This window comes from Aulonocara stuartgranti, assembly GCF_965226115.1.
Source record: "Aulonocara stuartgranti genome assembly, chromosome: 3".
NCBI lineage: Eukaryota > Metazoa > Chordata > Actinopteri > Cichliformes > Cichlidae > Aulonocara > Aulonocara stuartgranti.
In genome coordinates this window covers 79,188,160-79,203,454 of record NC_138941.1, presented here as the reverse complement: position 1 = coordinate 79,203,454, position 15,295 = coordinate 79,188,160, and the positions used below count along the sequence as shown (strand labels likewise).

The following is a 15,295-nucleotide window of genomic DNA, read 5'->3' as shown; positions in this document are numbered from 1 at the left end:
GGATCCAGCCAATCATGTTTCTGGTTTGTGATTGGCTGAGCGGTCGACAGCCGCCGTGGTTAAACAGACTCGGTCTGTCTGGACTTGCATCATCCTCTCAGCTGTCACACTGTTTCAAGCTAGTGCACCACTGCAAGCTTAGCTATCGATCACTGATACCAATGCTGATACTTCTAACTTATGTAGGGCAGGCGGTGAGTCGTGACATCATCATCATTTTACCAATTCTGAACACATTTTAATGATCGCTCAACAACTGGGACTTCACCTTTCCACAGTAGTTACCACAACAAAACACACCCTTCAGCTTTTATTTTGAAAGTTTTTCTGGGAGATGTTCCTGTCTCTGAAAGACTTTGGTTCAGCTTCTGTTGTTTAAATGCGCTGCAGGCTGCAAAGACACGTTTAACACATTTCACTGGTCTTCGTGCTGAACGTAGAGGATAGAAACACAGTATTGCAGTAGTATTGATCCCACACCAGCGTGGTATCAATGCTATGGATATGTGGATCGATCCGCCTGCTCTAACCAGCATGATGTTTCATAAACACTTAGACATACTCTGTTTCAGCTCTGTCATGTTTACTGAGCAGAGTGCATGATGGGATACAGCACTCAGGTGGCCGTGAGATTTGAAACTGGACAGACTACAGTGATACTGGTGGAGGCTCTGCAGTCACTGGGAGATCCAGCTGTTTATCTGATCCAGTCATATGATGATAACATGCTTTAAAGATAAAGCTTTCATCCTGCAGCTACGTCCCACGTCTAGACTGGACTGCTGCACTTCTCTCTGGTTGGGCCTTCAACACCCGTCTCTCCATCGCTTCCAGTCAGTCCACAATGCTGCTGCACGTCTTTTAGCAGGTGCTAAAACACCACTGCAGTTTGGCTGATTTATGTTTAAGATTTGTTTTTACGTTTGTAAATGTTATTTTGTCTTTGCTTCAAATACATCACAGTTGCTCTTTGGTCCCATAGCTGGCGTGCTGCACTGGATCACACTGTACGAACTGTTACTCAGATACTTTAAAGAAATAAGACAACATTTTAAAAACACTTTTTGTCAGAGACTTAATCATTTTTGACTGTAAGCTGAACACTGAATACAGTCTACGGCAAACATCTACAAACTGAGTAAAGCCAGTACATCACACTTCAGTAAAGTCGTAGTGTTTAGAAGATAAACTACAATTTCAGTTTGGATGAATCTGGGTTTGTTATTGCTGATGACATCAGCTGCTCTGTGATCAGCTGCTCTGTGATTTACAAGTACAAACAAATATGTAGTCAGCATCATCATAACTAACACATGTATGTATGAACCTGTAGTATTTGTACACAGTGTGTGTAGTATATCAGTATAATTATATACTAACCTGTGGTACTTGTACTGTTACTGTCATTTCCTCGGGGATTACTAAATATTCTGATTACAGTTCTCGGGTGTTTCTAATAAACTGGCCGTGCGTGATGACGTCTTCTCAGTCGATCAGCTGCTGGTTATGGTACACGTGAGTGACGTCACGGTCACGTTCCCCCTCACGGTCTGGTCTATGATGTCACGGTCTGTCAATCCCGCAGAGGGCGGGGTCTCCTTGCGCCGCGATTGGCGAGCCGGGCGGTGACGTCAGCGGGCGCTGAAGGGGAGGGGTTTATCCCGGAGAGCGAGTGTCCGCGCGCTCCGTCAGCCGCATCCTCGTCATCAGGGACTTGGAGAACCTCCATCATCACCTCGTCTTTCATCACCTCCATCACCTCCGCCAGCTCCATCATGTCCGGCTCTAAGGAGGACGACCGGAAGGGCTCGAGTGAGTGGCGGGATTTCTTCTGGAACCCGAGGACGCACGAGCTGCTGGGCCGGACCGCCGCCAGCTGGGGTCAGTACCACGGTATCCGTGCGCGTCTCCGCGAATCGGTTTGTGTGTTCACGGTATCTGTGAACGCGCACAGCTGATTATTGATTACTGATCGGTCCGTTTATCAGCCACACGCTGATCATTGATTGAGCAGAGGGCAGCCGGTTAATCGATAACTAAAGCTGTGCTTTCCAAACTGTGGGGCGGGACCCTCGGGGCAGACAGGATGTTTTAGCTCTGAACTGATGTATTGATTATAATCAATGAGTATTGGAGCTTTGTTAGCAGAGGGCTTACCTGTGAACACCTGCTGAGGACGGCACTAACACACCTGAGCTCCTGATGTCAGCAGGGTGCTCCCACCTGTCCAGGTGTACCTGCCTGTCACAGGTGGGTTGCTACAGTCGTCCTGTTGTCTGCTCCTGGGCTCACTCACAGCAGAGATCACACACAGAGTGCTTTATTTTCTGACATTGTTTAAGATGAGACCGTTCATATGTTTATAGCACCACAGAACTCTGCACCTCACCTCCTTCGTCTCTCCACACGTGGGGAGGAGGTGCTGTGAATCTCATTGTACATGCTTACACTGCCTGAGCGTCTGCTTACCTGGATGCATCCAGGTGATCGTCCCAGGCTGTTTCTGATTGGATGAAAGCTCTGTTGGTCAGCACCTCGGCTTAAATCTGGTTTGTCTCAGACTGAGTCAGCTGCACCTGAAGAGGTGTGTTTGAGGTCAGGAACAGCTGTTTCCAGCTGTTTCCAGGTGTGTCTGTGAGCTCAGAGCTCCATCCTCAGGTGATCTGTTCCACGGTCCAATCAGCTCGCTGTGTCACAGGTGGACTCAGAGATCAATACAGTCACAGACTTCAGTTACTGATAGTCGATGTGATCAAACATCAGGAGGAACGTCTGTCTGATTCTGTTACAGTGAAGGCTGATAACTGATCACAGCTGATCAATAACCCTGATCAGCTCTGATCGGCTGACTCTCATGACGACCAATACTGAAGCAGTGATGTTGGCAGCCTCTCTCTCTCTGAGTGAGAGTGATGCTTGCTCGCCCTCTGACAGCCATGTCCTGTATGAAGGTCATTCTTTAATGTGTGTGTGTGTTCAGAGTACCATCCAATCAAACTCGTCTGCTTAATCCAGATTAAGACACACTCACTCTCTCACACACACACGGGCAGATATGTTAGTGTGCTCCTGAGGACTCTTAAAGGGACAGTACAACATGTCACTGACTCAGATGGAGGTTGTAGTCACTCTACTGGTCACATGACCATAGGGGGTGGAGACAAAACATCCAGAATCAGGCAGTTAGACCACAGTGAGGTCGCGTTTTTTCAGGAGGGAGCTCAGGAGACGTTCTTGTTAAAATGATCTTCAGCTGGTCCTTGAGGGGGTACCAGTGTTATAGAAGGTTCTAGATTATTCTGAAGGGGAACAAGCTGTGTTTGGACAGAGCTGATGGAGTTCCTGTGGAAGGCCTGTAGGAAGGACGGAGGGGTGGTAGAGCTCTGGGTGGAACCAGTCACCTCAGCTTTATTCACACAGTGAATCAGTGTTCACAGCAGTGACAGTGTTTCTCTGAGCTCCTGTCAGAGGTCAGAGGTCACAGTGAAGAAACACGTCTGCAAGACGTGCACACAGCTCTGCTGTCACTTCAACATAAATGAAGACAGAAAACTAAACAGCAGTGACGTTTGCAGGGTTACTGAAGTTGGGCTAGCCGGTAGATAAAACTTCCCTTCATGTCTAACATTTCAGACATGAAGGGAAGTTTAGAAATCGGCCTGTAATGTGAAAGAGCGTTGGGGTCAGAGTGGCTTTTCTTCATAACTGGTTGCACAACTGCGTGCTTGAAGACAAGGAAGAGTTCATCAAAAGTAAGATACAGGGTCCAATAGTAATCAGAGCTTCCTTAATAATGCGGGAAGGAAGAATGTCATGCAGCGTACTGCAGCTTCTCAAACGATCAATTATTTCTTTTAAAGTTGAAAAGGATACGGGCTCAAACTGTTGAAAAGCCATAGAGCATTCAGACTCCCGGCAGATATGGCGCCCTTAGTGCTGAGATCTTATCTATAAAGTAATTTCAGAACCTTTCACAGAGCGCTGGGGAGCATCCCTCTGAGCAGCAGAGCAGGGATTAGAAGATTTTAAATATTAGTAATAATTTCTGACAGAAATGAAGCTTTTGCAGTTTGGACAGTCTTCTGATATTTTGATCGGCAGTTATGCAGGATGTCCAGGGACACCTGGAGTTTGTCTTTTTTACATCTCCTCTCAGCTCGGCGACATTCCCGCCAGAGAGCGCGAGTGGATTCATTCAGCCATGGTTGGTAATTGGCCTTCAGCGTTAAGTCCTTAATGGAGCCACAATGTCTGAAATCGAGGAGCATGTTGAAATAAAGGAGTTAGCAAGTTCATCAAACAATATAGCTGTATTACAGTAGATATCATAAAAAGTAGAGTTAGTAACGGCCGCGGAGAAGCTGGTGATCCGTACATCCGTAATGCACACGTCCAGACTGGATGACAATACCAGATCAAGCGTGTGGCCTTTAACTGGCACTAGAAGGCATGAGCACATCACCCCTGTCCTCACTAACTTACACTGGCTTCCCGTCAAATATCGCATTGGTTTCAGAATCCTTCTGCTCACTTGTAAAATTCTAACTAACGTGGCCCCTAGCTACCTAACTGATCTGCTTGATCTGTACAACCCAAGGCGAGCACTAAGATCCTCCAGCCAACTGCTCCTAATGCAACCAAGGTCTCGTTTAACAACCAGAGGTGACCGTGCTTTTGCCATTGCTGCTCCTGGACTCTGGAATAATCTCCCAGTCGAAATCCATACATCGGAATCAATTCAATCCTTCAAATCACGCTTGAAACCACACTTGTTTAAATTAGCTTTGAATTTCATTCGGTCTGCACTACACCAACTAAATGCAATTTTAAGTATCATTGTACTATTTGTTTCTTGTTCTGGCCGCATTGCGGTTTTATTGTGAAGCACTTTGATGTACACTAGTCGTTTAAATGTGCTGTAGAAATACATTTTGACTTGACTATATAATGATGTGCTTTTGATCGCTAGCGACACAGCTATGTTTGCATAACACAGTGAAGCTGGAGGATGAACGCTAACCTTTTTCCACTCAATAACAGTTAGAATGAGGGCTCTCGATGGTTAGAGACAAATGCAATCGCATGGCAGGATGCTGTAAACGGACCAAACTTCAGTCAGGAGAACAACTGAGATAATCCATCCACAATACGAGGTTAGTCATTAATATACTGCAACAACATGGGAATAGAGCCGCTGTGAGAGAATTCAACATTAATGAATCAATGGTACAGAAGTGCAGGAAGCGCAGTTTTTGGCTTTCCTCATGTTCCGAAACGTGAACATAATTTGCAGATGATATTGCTTGCAGCCGCTGCAATGCTTTCAATCAAAACAGGTGCAGCTAGATGACACCATCAACATGCTATATCGTGGTAGAGCGGTATAGTCAAAATCTACTGTTGGAAAGTTGAAAGGCTGTCCCAACTTTTCTGTTTTGGAGGCAGTGAACGCAGCGTACAGTCGAGTTTTAATAGCTCTGCACTGGCTGCAGTGGTTTCTTTCAGAGTCACGTTTATCGGTGTGTGTGCAAACACATACAAGGAATTTGGTTCCGGTCGATGGTGTCTCTGAAGCACCACAGTGTAAAACACAACAACATGTAAACGGCACCAACAAAATAATAATTCTATATACATAAAAAACAGGATTACGGAAATGAATACCACAGAGTGTATAATGTACAATTATATCTAGCAATGTGAAGCAGTGTGACAGGTCAACTGTTTAGGAGGGAGACACCATACCAGACTATGATGGACAGACTCAATGACTGCAGTGTATTTACAAGCTTCCCTCTTCCGCTTTTTCATGGGTGGCACCTTGTACTTTTCACTCTCCTTTTTCCCCCTACCTCACGCTCACACACACATAATTCTGTCATAAACGGTAGTAACCAGACCAAAAAGCAGCATTTCTGTGCTTTTTTTCCTGAGCTGTGATACACTTTGAATTCTAGCCAATCATTTTACGTTTCGAGGATAGTAGGCGGGTCCAGGTACGTACGTTCTGTTAGAGCAGAGCTACAGATTAAAAATGTCCAAGGCGAAGCGGTCAAAGTCTGGCTGTACTTCACAGCAAAAGATGCAAACTCAGCAGCCTGCAACAAGTGCTTTAAGCTGATACTGTGATACTGTCAAAGGAGGTAACACCTCAAATCTGATGAAACACCTGGCGACGCATAGCGTTTTTTTAAAAGCCCAGAAATGCGCCGTATTTGATAGCTTGCTGCGAGACCTCACACCGAGCACATCTACTGCGGGTGTGGTGCCTGTTATCGGACCCGGAGCAACATCCCCCAAGAACCCGAAGAGGAGAGTCCTGGCCCCTAGCCCTGCCAGTGTAGCAGAAATGATGAGGATGATGATGCAGCAGCAGCCGTTCTTCTCTGCGTGAGTAGCTTAATGTTGTTCGTGTGTAATTTACGTTGAGTAGGCTAACCACGTTATTACATTAATGCATGTAAGGTGAACTAGCAAACATCATCATAGCTACATGCGGCTGTCTTCTTGTTTGATGGCAGATACTCCCTTCACCCTGGCCAAAAAGGCTAAAATGACCAAAGAAAAAGTGGAAAACAGCTGAACATGAGAGGTTTTTGGACAAAGTTTGTGTTCTCCATTCTTTAAGCACCGGTTTGAGCACCGTTTGAGCACCGGCACCGTTTCAAAAGTACCGGTTTGGTACTGGTATCGGATAAAACCTAAACGATACCCATCCCTAGCCATGAGGCTACATTCTTTAGCGCTATGCCTGTAAAACTCTGCTCATATTGCATCCATATTAAATCATTTTTTGAATAATTTTAAAAATGTTTCTTCACGTCAATATGTGAGCCGCAAGTGGGGATGACATGGACTGCAGGTGACCTGCAGGCCACAAGTTTGAGACCCCTGGCCTAAGGAAAGCATGTATAATGTAAACAGAATTGGTCCTAGCACTGAACCCTGTGGAACACCATAGTTGACCTTGTGTCTACAAGTCACTAGGGCTGGGCGATATGACCCAAAATTCATATCTCGATATTTTTTAGCTGGATGGCGATATAAGATATATATCTCGATATTTTTTTTAAAGCTATAAGTTAAGAACAAAAAGAGAGTTCTTAGTCACACTGTGTCCCAGATGTCACACGGGCACTTTTATTAACATACAGCGTAGATGTACATGAAGAAATTACTCAAAAATAAAATATCAGCATTTATTAAATAATCATGGTCCATAAATAAAAGAAAACAATGTTGTTTTTGTGCATAACAAAAAGCTCACAATTGTGCAGTCAAAATGTAAACTAATAGACGCTGAGCAGAATAACAAAGAGACAGATTTCACAGCTGCACCACGTCTCTGAACAGGTGCCATTTGTGGTCCTTATACACACACAGTACGTATCACTCCGCGAGGCTCCTCCCCGGTAGCCGTAATCCTCCGACAATCCATCAAGCCGTGCAGCTCCGTAGCTTAGCAAAGTCATATTAGAACATTTTTGACAGATTGCTGAGCGCTGTGTTCCACATAAAATCGGTTCGCGGTCAGTAAGAACAACCAGAATTCATACATAAGGCGCACTGTCGATTTTTGAGAAAATGAAAGGATTTTAGGCCGTGCAGCTCCTCCGGGCTGCATGTCGTTAGCGCGGTTAGCTCGTTAGCGCGGTTAGCTCGCTAACACGTTGACGCCGTCCAGCCCCACGCACGGGGCGATCCGCGGTAACTCGCTAACGGAGATTTTCCGCTTTCATCTTGTCATTGCCTGCAGGTGAAGCTATGGGGGAGGCGGAGTTGTGTTCAGTGAAGGAGAGGCGAGGCCGAGTAACGTTGCGTAGAGACAAAAGTGGACGAAAGAGAGGCAAACCTGCGGCTCCACAAGTATAATTATAACGTAACATAGACTATATCGATATAAACGATATTGTCACATCTTATATCTCGTATGAAAATATATCGATATTTTTTAAAAAACTCGATATATCGCCCAGCCCTACAAGTCACCAATTTATCCAGACAAATATAACACGGACAGCACTGCCTTAAATCTAACAAGGTAGTACAGAGCTCTTAATGAAACATTAGAAAGCTTATCAGACCAAAATAACTGCACAACCTGGCTCAAAGGATGTGGCAAGGAAGAGAGAGACCACACAAAGGCTTAATATGCTATAAGATATTTTAATGGAACAAAGTAAAGAAACCTAAAAACAGATTAAGTGGTGCGACATCCATGGCTGAATGCACCATGTCAGGATAAGTTCTCGATCACCCAGGGAAGCATAAGGAGCGAAGAAGGAGACCTGGATGTTCAGTCAGAGTTTCTTTATAACACACTGGGGACTGGCCTACTGGTGTGCTGCATCTGAAACTGGGTCAGCTCCACCAACTAGACACCTGAAAGAGACAGGCGACAGGAAAGCAAGGCTAGCCCACTGGCTGTCGCAGTGAACAGGTAAAACCTCTGTTGGAGTCGCATTCAGGTAGCTGTACAGGGCGTTGACGATGACAACAGTGGGTAGATTATATCCTTAAACTCAGCTCTGCACTTTCAGAAAGACATTTACTGTGATGAAATCAGTGATGGGGGACATACAGGACAGTGAGGACCTGTTTGTTCTCCACCAGTTCTCTGCCACTATATCAGGGCTCTAGACTAACTTTTTGCCAGGGTTGCACCGGTGCGCCGAAATTTTTCAACCGCATCGCTTAACACCGCAGTTTTACATTTGCACTTTTTAGGGGGGGGGGGGGGGGGGGAATTGAAGTCCATACAGACAATATTGATTTGTAAATTATTAACTAACAAACTTGTGCTTAAAGTGCTTTGTCAATATTGTAGAAAATGTTAAACTTAATCATCACATCGCCTTCTCTGACGACCTGTTTGCTGCGGTCTGCTGCTGAAAGGCAGTGGGGAGAGGGGACACTTGGGCAGTGCATTTATTGCAGCATATAATGTGTTTCCTGGATACACTGCTGCTTTTTCAGCATTCAAAGATTGATGGCACTGTGTCAGAGCTGGCTATGAATTTCAGACGGATCAGGCCTTAACAAAAAAGTTATCAATCCTTCTTTTCATCTTTTCTTATTACCCACACCTACATCCACTCCTCTCGGGCCTAGGCTGCTCACTAGGGCTGGGTATCATCACTGATTTCTATAATCCATTCGATTCCGGTTTTCAAAGTCCCGGTTTGATTCAACTTAGCCTCAGACAGTGAGAAATATTATAATTCTGATCATTTATCAGTACTGATACATGTGATGTGATACATCACAGCAGATGCCTTTGAGTGAAAGTAACTGAGAATAAAACACAGAAAAACATGAAGGAGATTTTCCTGGTCTGGCTTTTTATAGCAGATAACCTTAAAAATATTCTACAATGTTCTGCAATTTTGCACAATTTTAAGAAGTTTACATTTCTTCAGTATTGAACAGCAGAAATTAGGCTTTCTTGGCCGAGGTCATTTAAGTGAAAAAAGAAAAAGACAGCAGCCACAGCACTGTGAACAACGGTAGACTGGTGGGTAATAAGCGAATGAATGATGCTGAAAACAGATTTGAGACGGGAAATTGTTCCTGAAGTACACACAGAGAGCTGTGCATGAAGTGTGATTTTTATTGTGGTGGAAGCAAAACAGCAAAAGTCAGAGGGAATTCATGACGACATCGATCAAATGTGAAGCGCAGTTTGCTGCTTCTTTTGCTGCTGGCTCGGTGGATTTTGGTTGGAGAGACAAAACCTCTGCAGCTCAGAATCAGCGCAAAAAGACGTAAACACAGAGCGGACCGGACGCATCAGAACCGCTAAGCTCCGACAGCGTGTCCGTCTACGGGCCATCGGGTGAGAAAGCCGAGAAAGACAAAGCTGATTCTGATGCGTCGGGTCTGTGTTTACGTCTTTGTGTGGAATCCATTAATGAATCGATATCGCTTTATTCAAGCTACTCACCTCTCTCTTCCACCTGCACTTTCAACTGGACCACGGCCAATCAGAGAGGTCCCGCCCCTGACTATCTCTGATTGGTCTAGTCCACGATAGGGGCATAATGTGTGTCTGTTGTTGACCACACGGAGAGTTGCAGAGATTCTTTTTTTTGTTACCCGAACAGTTGGTCGCACAGGTGCAACCAAACATTTATTTTAGTCGCACCACTGAAAAATTTGGTCGCATTTGCGACTAAATTGGTCGCACTCTAGAGCCCTGCACTCTAGCATCAGGGTCACCTGCAAGTGTTCCCAGGTGTGGATGAGGACGTTTTGTCTGATGAGGAAATGAAGTGAGCGTGTGATTCTCTCACCTCTGTCTTCTCTTAGTGGTTGGATGATGGCGGCGAGCTTGAGTCTGCCATAGATATTGTCATGTGACCATCAGAGCCCCTCTGAGGTCAGCTGGAATCAGACGATGGATGAAGAGGAACAGAGGCTGAGCAGATTACAGTACCTCCCCCTCCCCCTCACACCGATGACCTACTTCAGTATGAATCGAGGGGTGGGGGAGGGGCTAAGCACAAGAGGATTATAAAGATGACATTAGAGGAGGGAACGGGGGAGGGGCATGCTGTGCTCTGAGTAACCATCACCTCCCTCCACAGGGCTGATCCTGCTCTTCTACCTGATCTTCTACCTGTGTCTGGCGGGCATGTTCGCCTTCACCATGTATATCCTGCTGCTCACACTCGACGACTACAAGCCCACCTGGCAGGACCGGCTGGCCACTCCAGGTGAGGACACACCCACAACAGAGAGGGGCGCGGTTTATCAACAGAGGCTCATGAGGCTCAGCTGTGATTGATTAGCGCTGACCTGCTTCCTGTTTCAGGGATGATGATTCGCCCAAAGGGAAACCAGCTGGAGATCACCTTCTCCACCTCAGACACTGAGAGCTGGGACGGCTTCATCCACAATCTCAACTCCTTCCTGTCCCGTAAGAGCCCCGCCTCTTTAACCACTTATCAATATAACTGAAAGGTTACCTGCCCGATTACCTGTCACACCTGTGTCTGTACCTGTGTGTCTGCAGCGTACAACGACAGCTATCAGGTTCAGACCAACGATGAATGCACACCTGACGAGTACTTCATCCAAGAGGACAGCGGAGAGGTACGCCTGTCTGACCTACACCTGTCTGTTTGACCCACACCTGTCTGCCTCAGCTACACCTGTCTGACCTGCTCTCTCTGCAGGTGAGGAACAATCCCAAACGTTCCTGTCAGTTCAATCGGACGATGTTGGAGGAGTGTTCGGGGGTTTTGGATCGTTTCTATGGTTACGACAAAGGACAGCCCTGCATCCTCATCAAACTGAACCGGGTATGACCTCTGACCCCCATGTTAAGCCCAGTTACACTCTAGTGTTACTGCAATGAAAATGATTTTGCCAGAGGAGGAAGTGCTTCCTGTCTGTAGGTTTCAGAAAGCGGCCAATCAAAAGAGACTTTTAACCTCAAACCCTCCAATGACATTCTCACGAGCTGTTCTTCTACCTGCTGCAGGTGATCGGGATGTTACCGGGGAAGGAAAGACAGTCTCCTTATGTCACCTGTGCAGCAAAGGTCTGTAAACCTGTCTGTCTGTAAACCTGTCTGTCTGTCTGTGAACCTGTCTTCATCTCACCTGTGTCGTCTCCATCCTCAGAGGTACAGAGTGGGTGAAAATGAGTGGGTAAGACCAGCAGACCAGGAAGTAGATCATGATAGAGTCCCTTAGTGCCTCCATCACAGAATCACAGCAGAGTTACGTGTTAGTAACCTCCAGTTACAGGTTATTGAAGCGTATTGACGACCAATCAGAAGTATTGATCAGTGTGTTTGTGTGCAGAGGGAGGACAGCGACAAGATCGGACCTCTGGCTTATTATCCTCCTAATGGGACCTTCAACCTCATGTACTACCCGTACTACGGCAAGAAGGCCCAGGTACTCGCTCAGTATTCACTCAGTGCACACTCATGTACATGCTCAGTACACACAGAGTACTGTACTAATACTGACATGCGATGTGTTTACTGTCTCAGGTGAACTACACTCAGCCTCTAGTGGCCGTGAAGTTCCTGAACGCCTCTCTGAACACAGACATCAACGTGGAGTGTAAAGTTACCTCCAACACGCTCGCCGCCGGCAGTGACAGGGACAAGTTCGCCGGACGCGTCTCCTTCAAACTCCGAATCAACGACAAATAGACACACACACTGACACAGACACACACGCACACACAAACACACACAAACACGTGAAAGCTGCACTCATCCAGATGTTTCCACTTCCTGTCACAGCCTCACACTGACCAGCTGTATTTTATATTTCCATGTTGTGTTCACTGACCATGATGACGATGCGTTCACTGACCAGGGTCATGATGCGTTTACTGACCATAATCATGATGCATTCACTGACCAGGGTCATGATGCGTTCACTGACCAGGGTCATGATGCGTTTACTGACCATAATCATGATGCATTCACTGACCATGATGACGATGCGTTCACTGACCAGGGTCATGATGCATTCACTGACCATAATCATGATGCATTCAGTGACCATGATGACGATGCGTTCACTGACCAGGGTCATGATGCGTTTACTGACCATAATCATGATGCATTCACTGACCATGATGACGATGCGTTCACTGACCAGGGTCATGATGCGTTTACTGACCATAATCATGATGCATTCAGTGACCATGATGACGATGCGTTCACTGACCAGGGTCATGATGCGTTCACTGACCAGGGTCATGATGCGTTTACTGACCATAATCATGATGCATTCACTGACCATGATGACGATGCGTTCACTGACCAGGGTCATGATGCATTCACTGACCATGATGACGATGCGTTCACTGACCAGGGTCATGATGCATTCACTGACCAGGGTCATGATGCGTTTACTGACCATAATCATGATGCATTCACTGACCAGGGTCATGATGCGTTTACTGACCATAATCATGATGCATTCACTGACCATGATGACGATGCGTTCACTGACCAGGGTCATGATGCATTCACTGACCAGGGTCATGATGCGTTTACTGACCATAATCATGATGCATTCACTGACCATGATCGCGATGCGTTCACTGACTGTTTAAAGTGTCTGTTTCTCAGTGGATTCCCTGGTAGTTGTAAACACACAGTTTCTTTCTCTGATAGGACCCCTCGGTGCAGCTTTAACTCAGACATACCCACCCTCAAACCGACCAATCCGCACGCACACATAGTCTGATGTCACTGCCACTGGAGGCCGGTGACAGGCCAGTGTTCACCTCCATGGTGGATCAGTCTGCATGAATCAAAGAGAGAATTATTGATCCCTTAATGTACACTTTATTGATTGTTTATTTATTTGTTTGTTTACGACGTGTTTGTTTACACTGACATTCTTTAACTAAAGTCAGAGATGAGACATGTGAACACAGAAACACTCTGACATCGACCAATCACAGTAATTAATGACCTCATAGTCAGGTGACTGATCAATCAGCCAGTCTGGAGTCAGTTCTCAATTCTCTGATAATGAACCACATCTTCTACATCATTCCCAGTCCAGAAACCACAAACCAGTTCACTAACTGGTTTGTCTTATCGGCCATGATAAATGTCTCCTCGTTTGTTGCCACGGAAACAGCTGAACTCACAGCCAATCGGAAGCTAGCTTTAGTTTCCATTCCCGCAGCTTTAGTGTGATGATGTCACCTCGTTTCTTCTTTTCCTTTTTGTGTGGCTGCAGCTGATTGGCTCCTTAGTTAGAAAATCAATTAGTGCTCACCTGGGTGAGTTAGGTTAGTTAGTTAACGAGGTAGGAAGTCGTTAATGTTTGCTTTTGTTTGTTATTTATTTGTTTGTATGTGTGTTTCTGTTTCCACCATGGGGCTGAGCATGACAACACACACACACACACACACAGTCAGTGTCCTCAGCTCCGTCGGGGAAACACCCCCACTTACCTGTACTCCTGTCCACCAATTGTCTTCCTTTAAAGAAAGGGCCTGGCCAATCAGAGGCTCCCGCTGTATGATGTCATCTACTGCTACCTGCTTGTAACTGGTTGATTTCTCCTGCCTGAAAATGTCCTTGTGTTCAAACAGCGAATAAAAAAAAGCAAGAAATTAAACAACAAAAAACTACTTATGTGTATTTCATTGGGGGGGGCGGGGGGTCTCCTGGATGCAGTGAACACATCACTGCATCACCTGTGCAGTGATGTGTTCCTGAGGATGTTGTCATGGAGACGAGCATCTTCCCGGAGGATGGGTGAGTTTTCTGTCAGTGCTGAGACTGTTTCATGTGTTTTACATAAGAGCCTCAGTTATATAAGAGCACGAGTTATAGACAGAGGTGAGCCGTGAGCCCTCTGCTGGTCACAGCCATGCATCACAACCAGACGGCCCATTATAACTACATGTCACTGTGACCAACACTGCCACCTGCTGACAACCCTGCAGTACTGCATCTTCACAAACAACAAACACTTTGATATAATGTTTTTAAGACAGTAGTGTATCCATGGTTACCATGACTGTGTAGCCATAAACCTGAAGTTGACAGGGTAACCACACATCCTGTAGTCAAACAGGTTACATGAACAGCTACCTGTAGTGGGTTATTAAAGGTGAGCCACAATTTGCTCACAGAGTCAGATCACAAAACAAGTTTGGCAGTCGAGCGATGATGCAAAGATACTCAGTAAACAAAACTATTTTAACAATCTCCATGGAGACGGGGACAGTGACGACTAGGGGAGGGAAGGTCCATTTCCACGACATCAGGACAGCTACAGTATCTGAAGCTTGGATCAAACACAGAATAACTCATCGAGCCATTATCAACGAAACAACCTGGTCATTTGCGAACAGTTTATTAAGTTCAACTTCACAAATCCAATAATTTTGACTGCCTTCTTTTCTGTTCGAATTTCTAAAACTACACGTACCATCTGTCTAGCTCTTGAATAAACCTTAAATACCTGCAGGACTCTGTTAAGGTCTAGCTCCGTGCTGGGATGTTTCCTGGAGTCTGTGGAGGTGGTTGGTGAGAGGAGGATGTTAGTAAAGCTGACATCCATCATGAACAACCCACATCACCCACTGCATGAGTCTGTGAGTGGGCTGAGCAGCTCCTTTAGTCAGAGACTGAAACACCCTTGCTGCAGGAAGGAGCGCTTTCGCAGATCATTCATCCCAACAGCAGTTAGACTCTATAACTCCTCAATCACGATGTCATAAGTCACTGGACACTGAACATCCACGGTCACCACTTCATGCATAATGGACCTTCATGTGCACGGACATGTGCAGGTAT

At 45.8% G+C, this 15,295-nt stretch overlaps 1 protein-coding gene across 2 annotated transcripts; it reads left to right on the top strand.

The window, feature by feature from the left end:
* Positions 1-1,637: 1,637 nt before the first annotated feature.
* On the top strand, positions 1,638-13,554 carry atp1b2a (ATPase Na+/K+ transporting subunit beta 2a). Of its 2 annotated transcripts, XM_082527581.1 has the most exons (9): positions 1,638-1,881; positions 10,587-10,715; positions 10,814-10,918; positions 11,015-11,094; positions 11,178-11,303; positions 11,486-11,545; positions 11,628-11,654; positions 11,811-11,906; positions 12,005-13,554. In XM_082527581.1, exons 1-9 carry the CDS (start codon positions 1,776-1,778, stop codon positions 12,167-12,169), a joined length of 894 nt encoding a protein of 297 aa, XP_082383707.1. In that variant the 5' UTR covers positions 1,638-1,775; the 3' UTR covers positions 12,170-13,554. The 2 variants fall into 2 exon arrangements, with proteins under 2 accessions (XP_082383707.1, XP_082383706.1); XM_082527580.1 differs by lacking the exon at positions 11,628-11,654 and having other exon boundaries at positions 1,674-1,881.
* Positions 13,555-15,295: the final 1,741 nt, after the last annotated feature.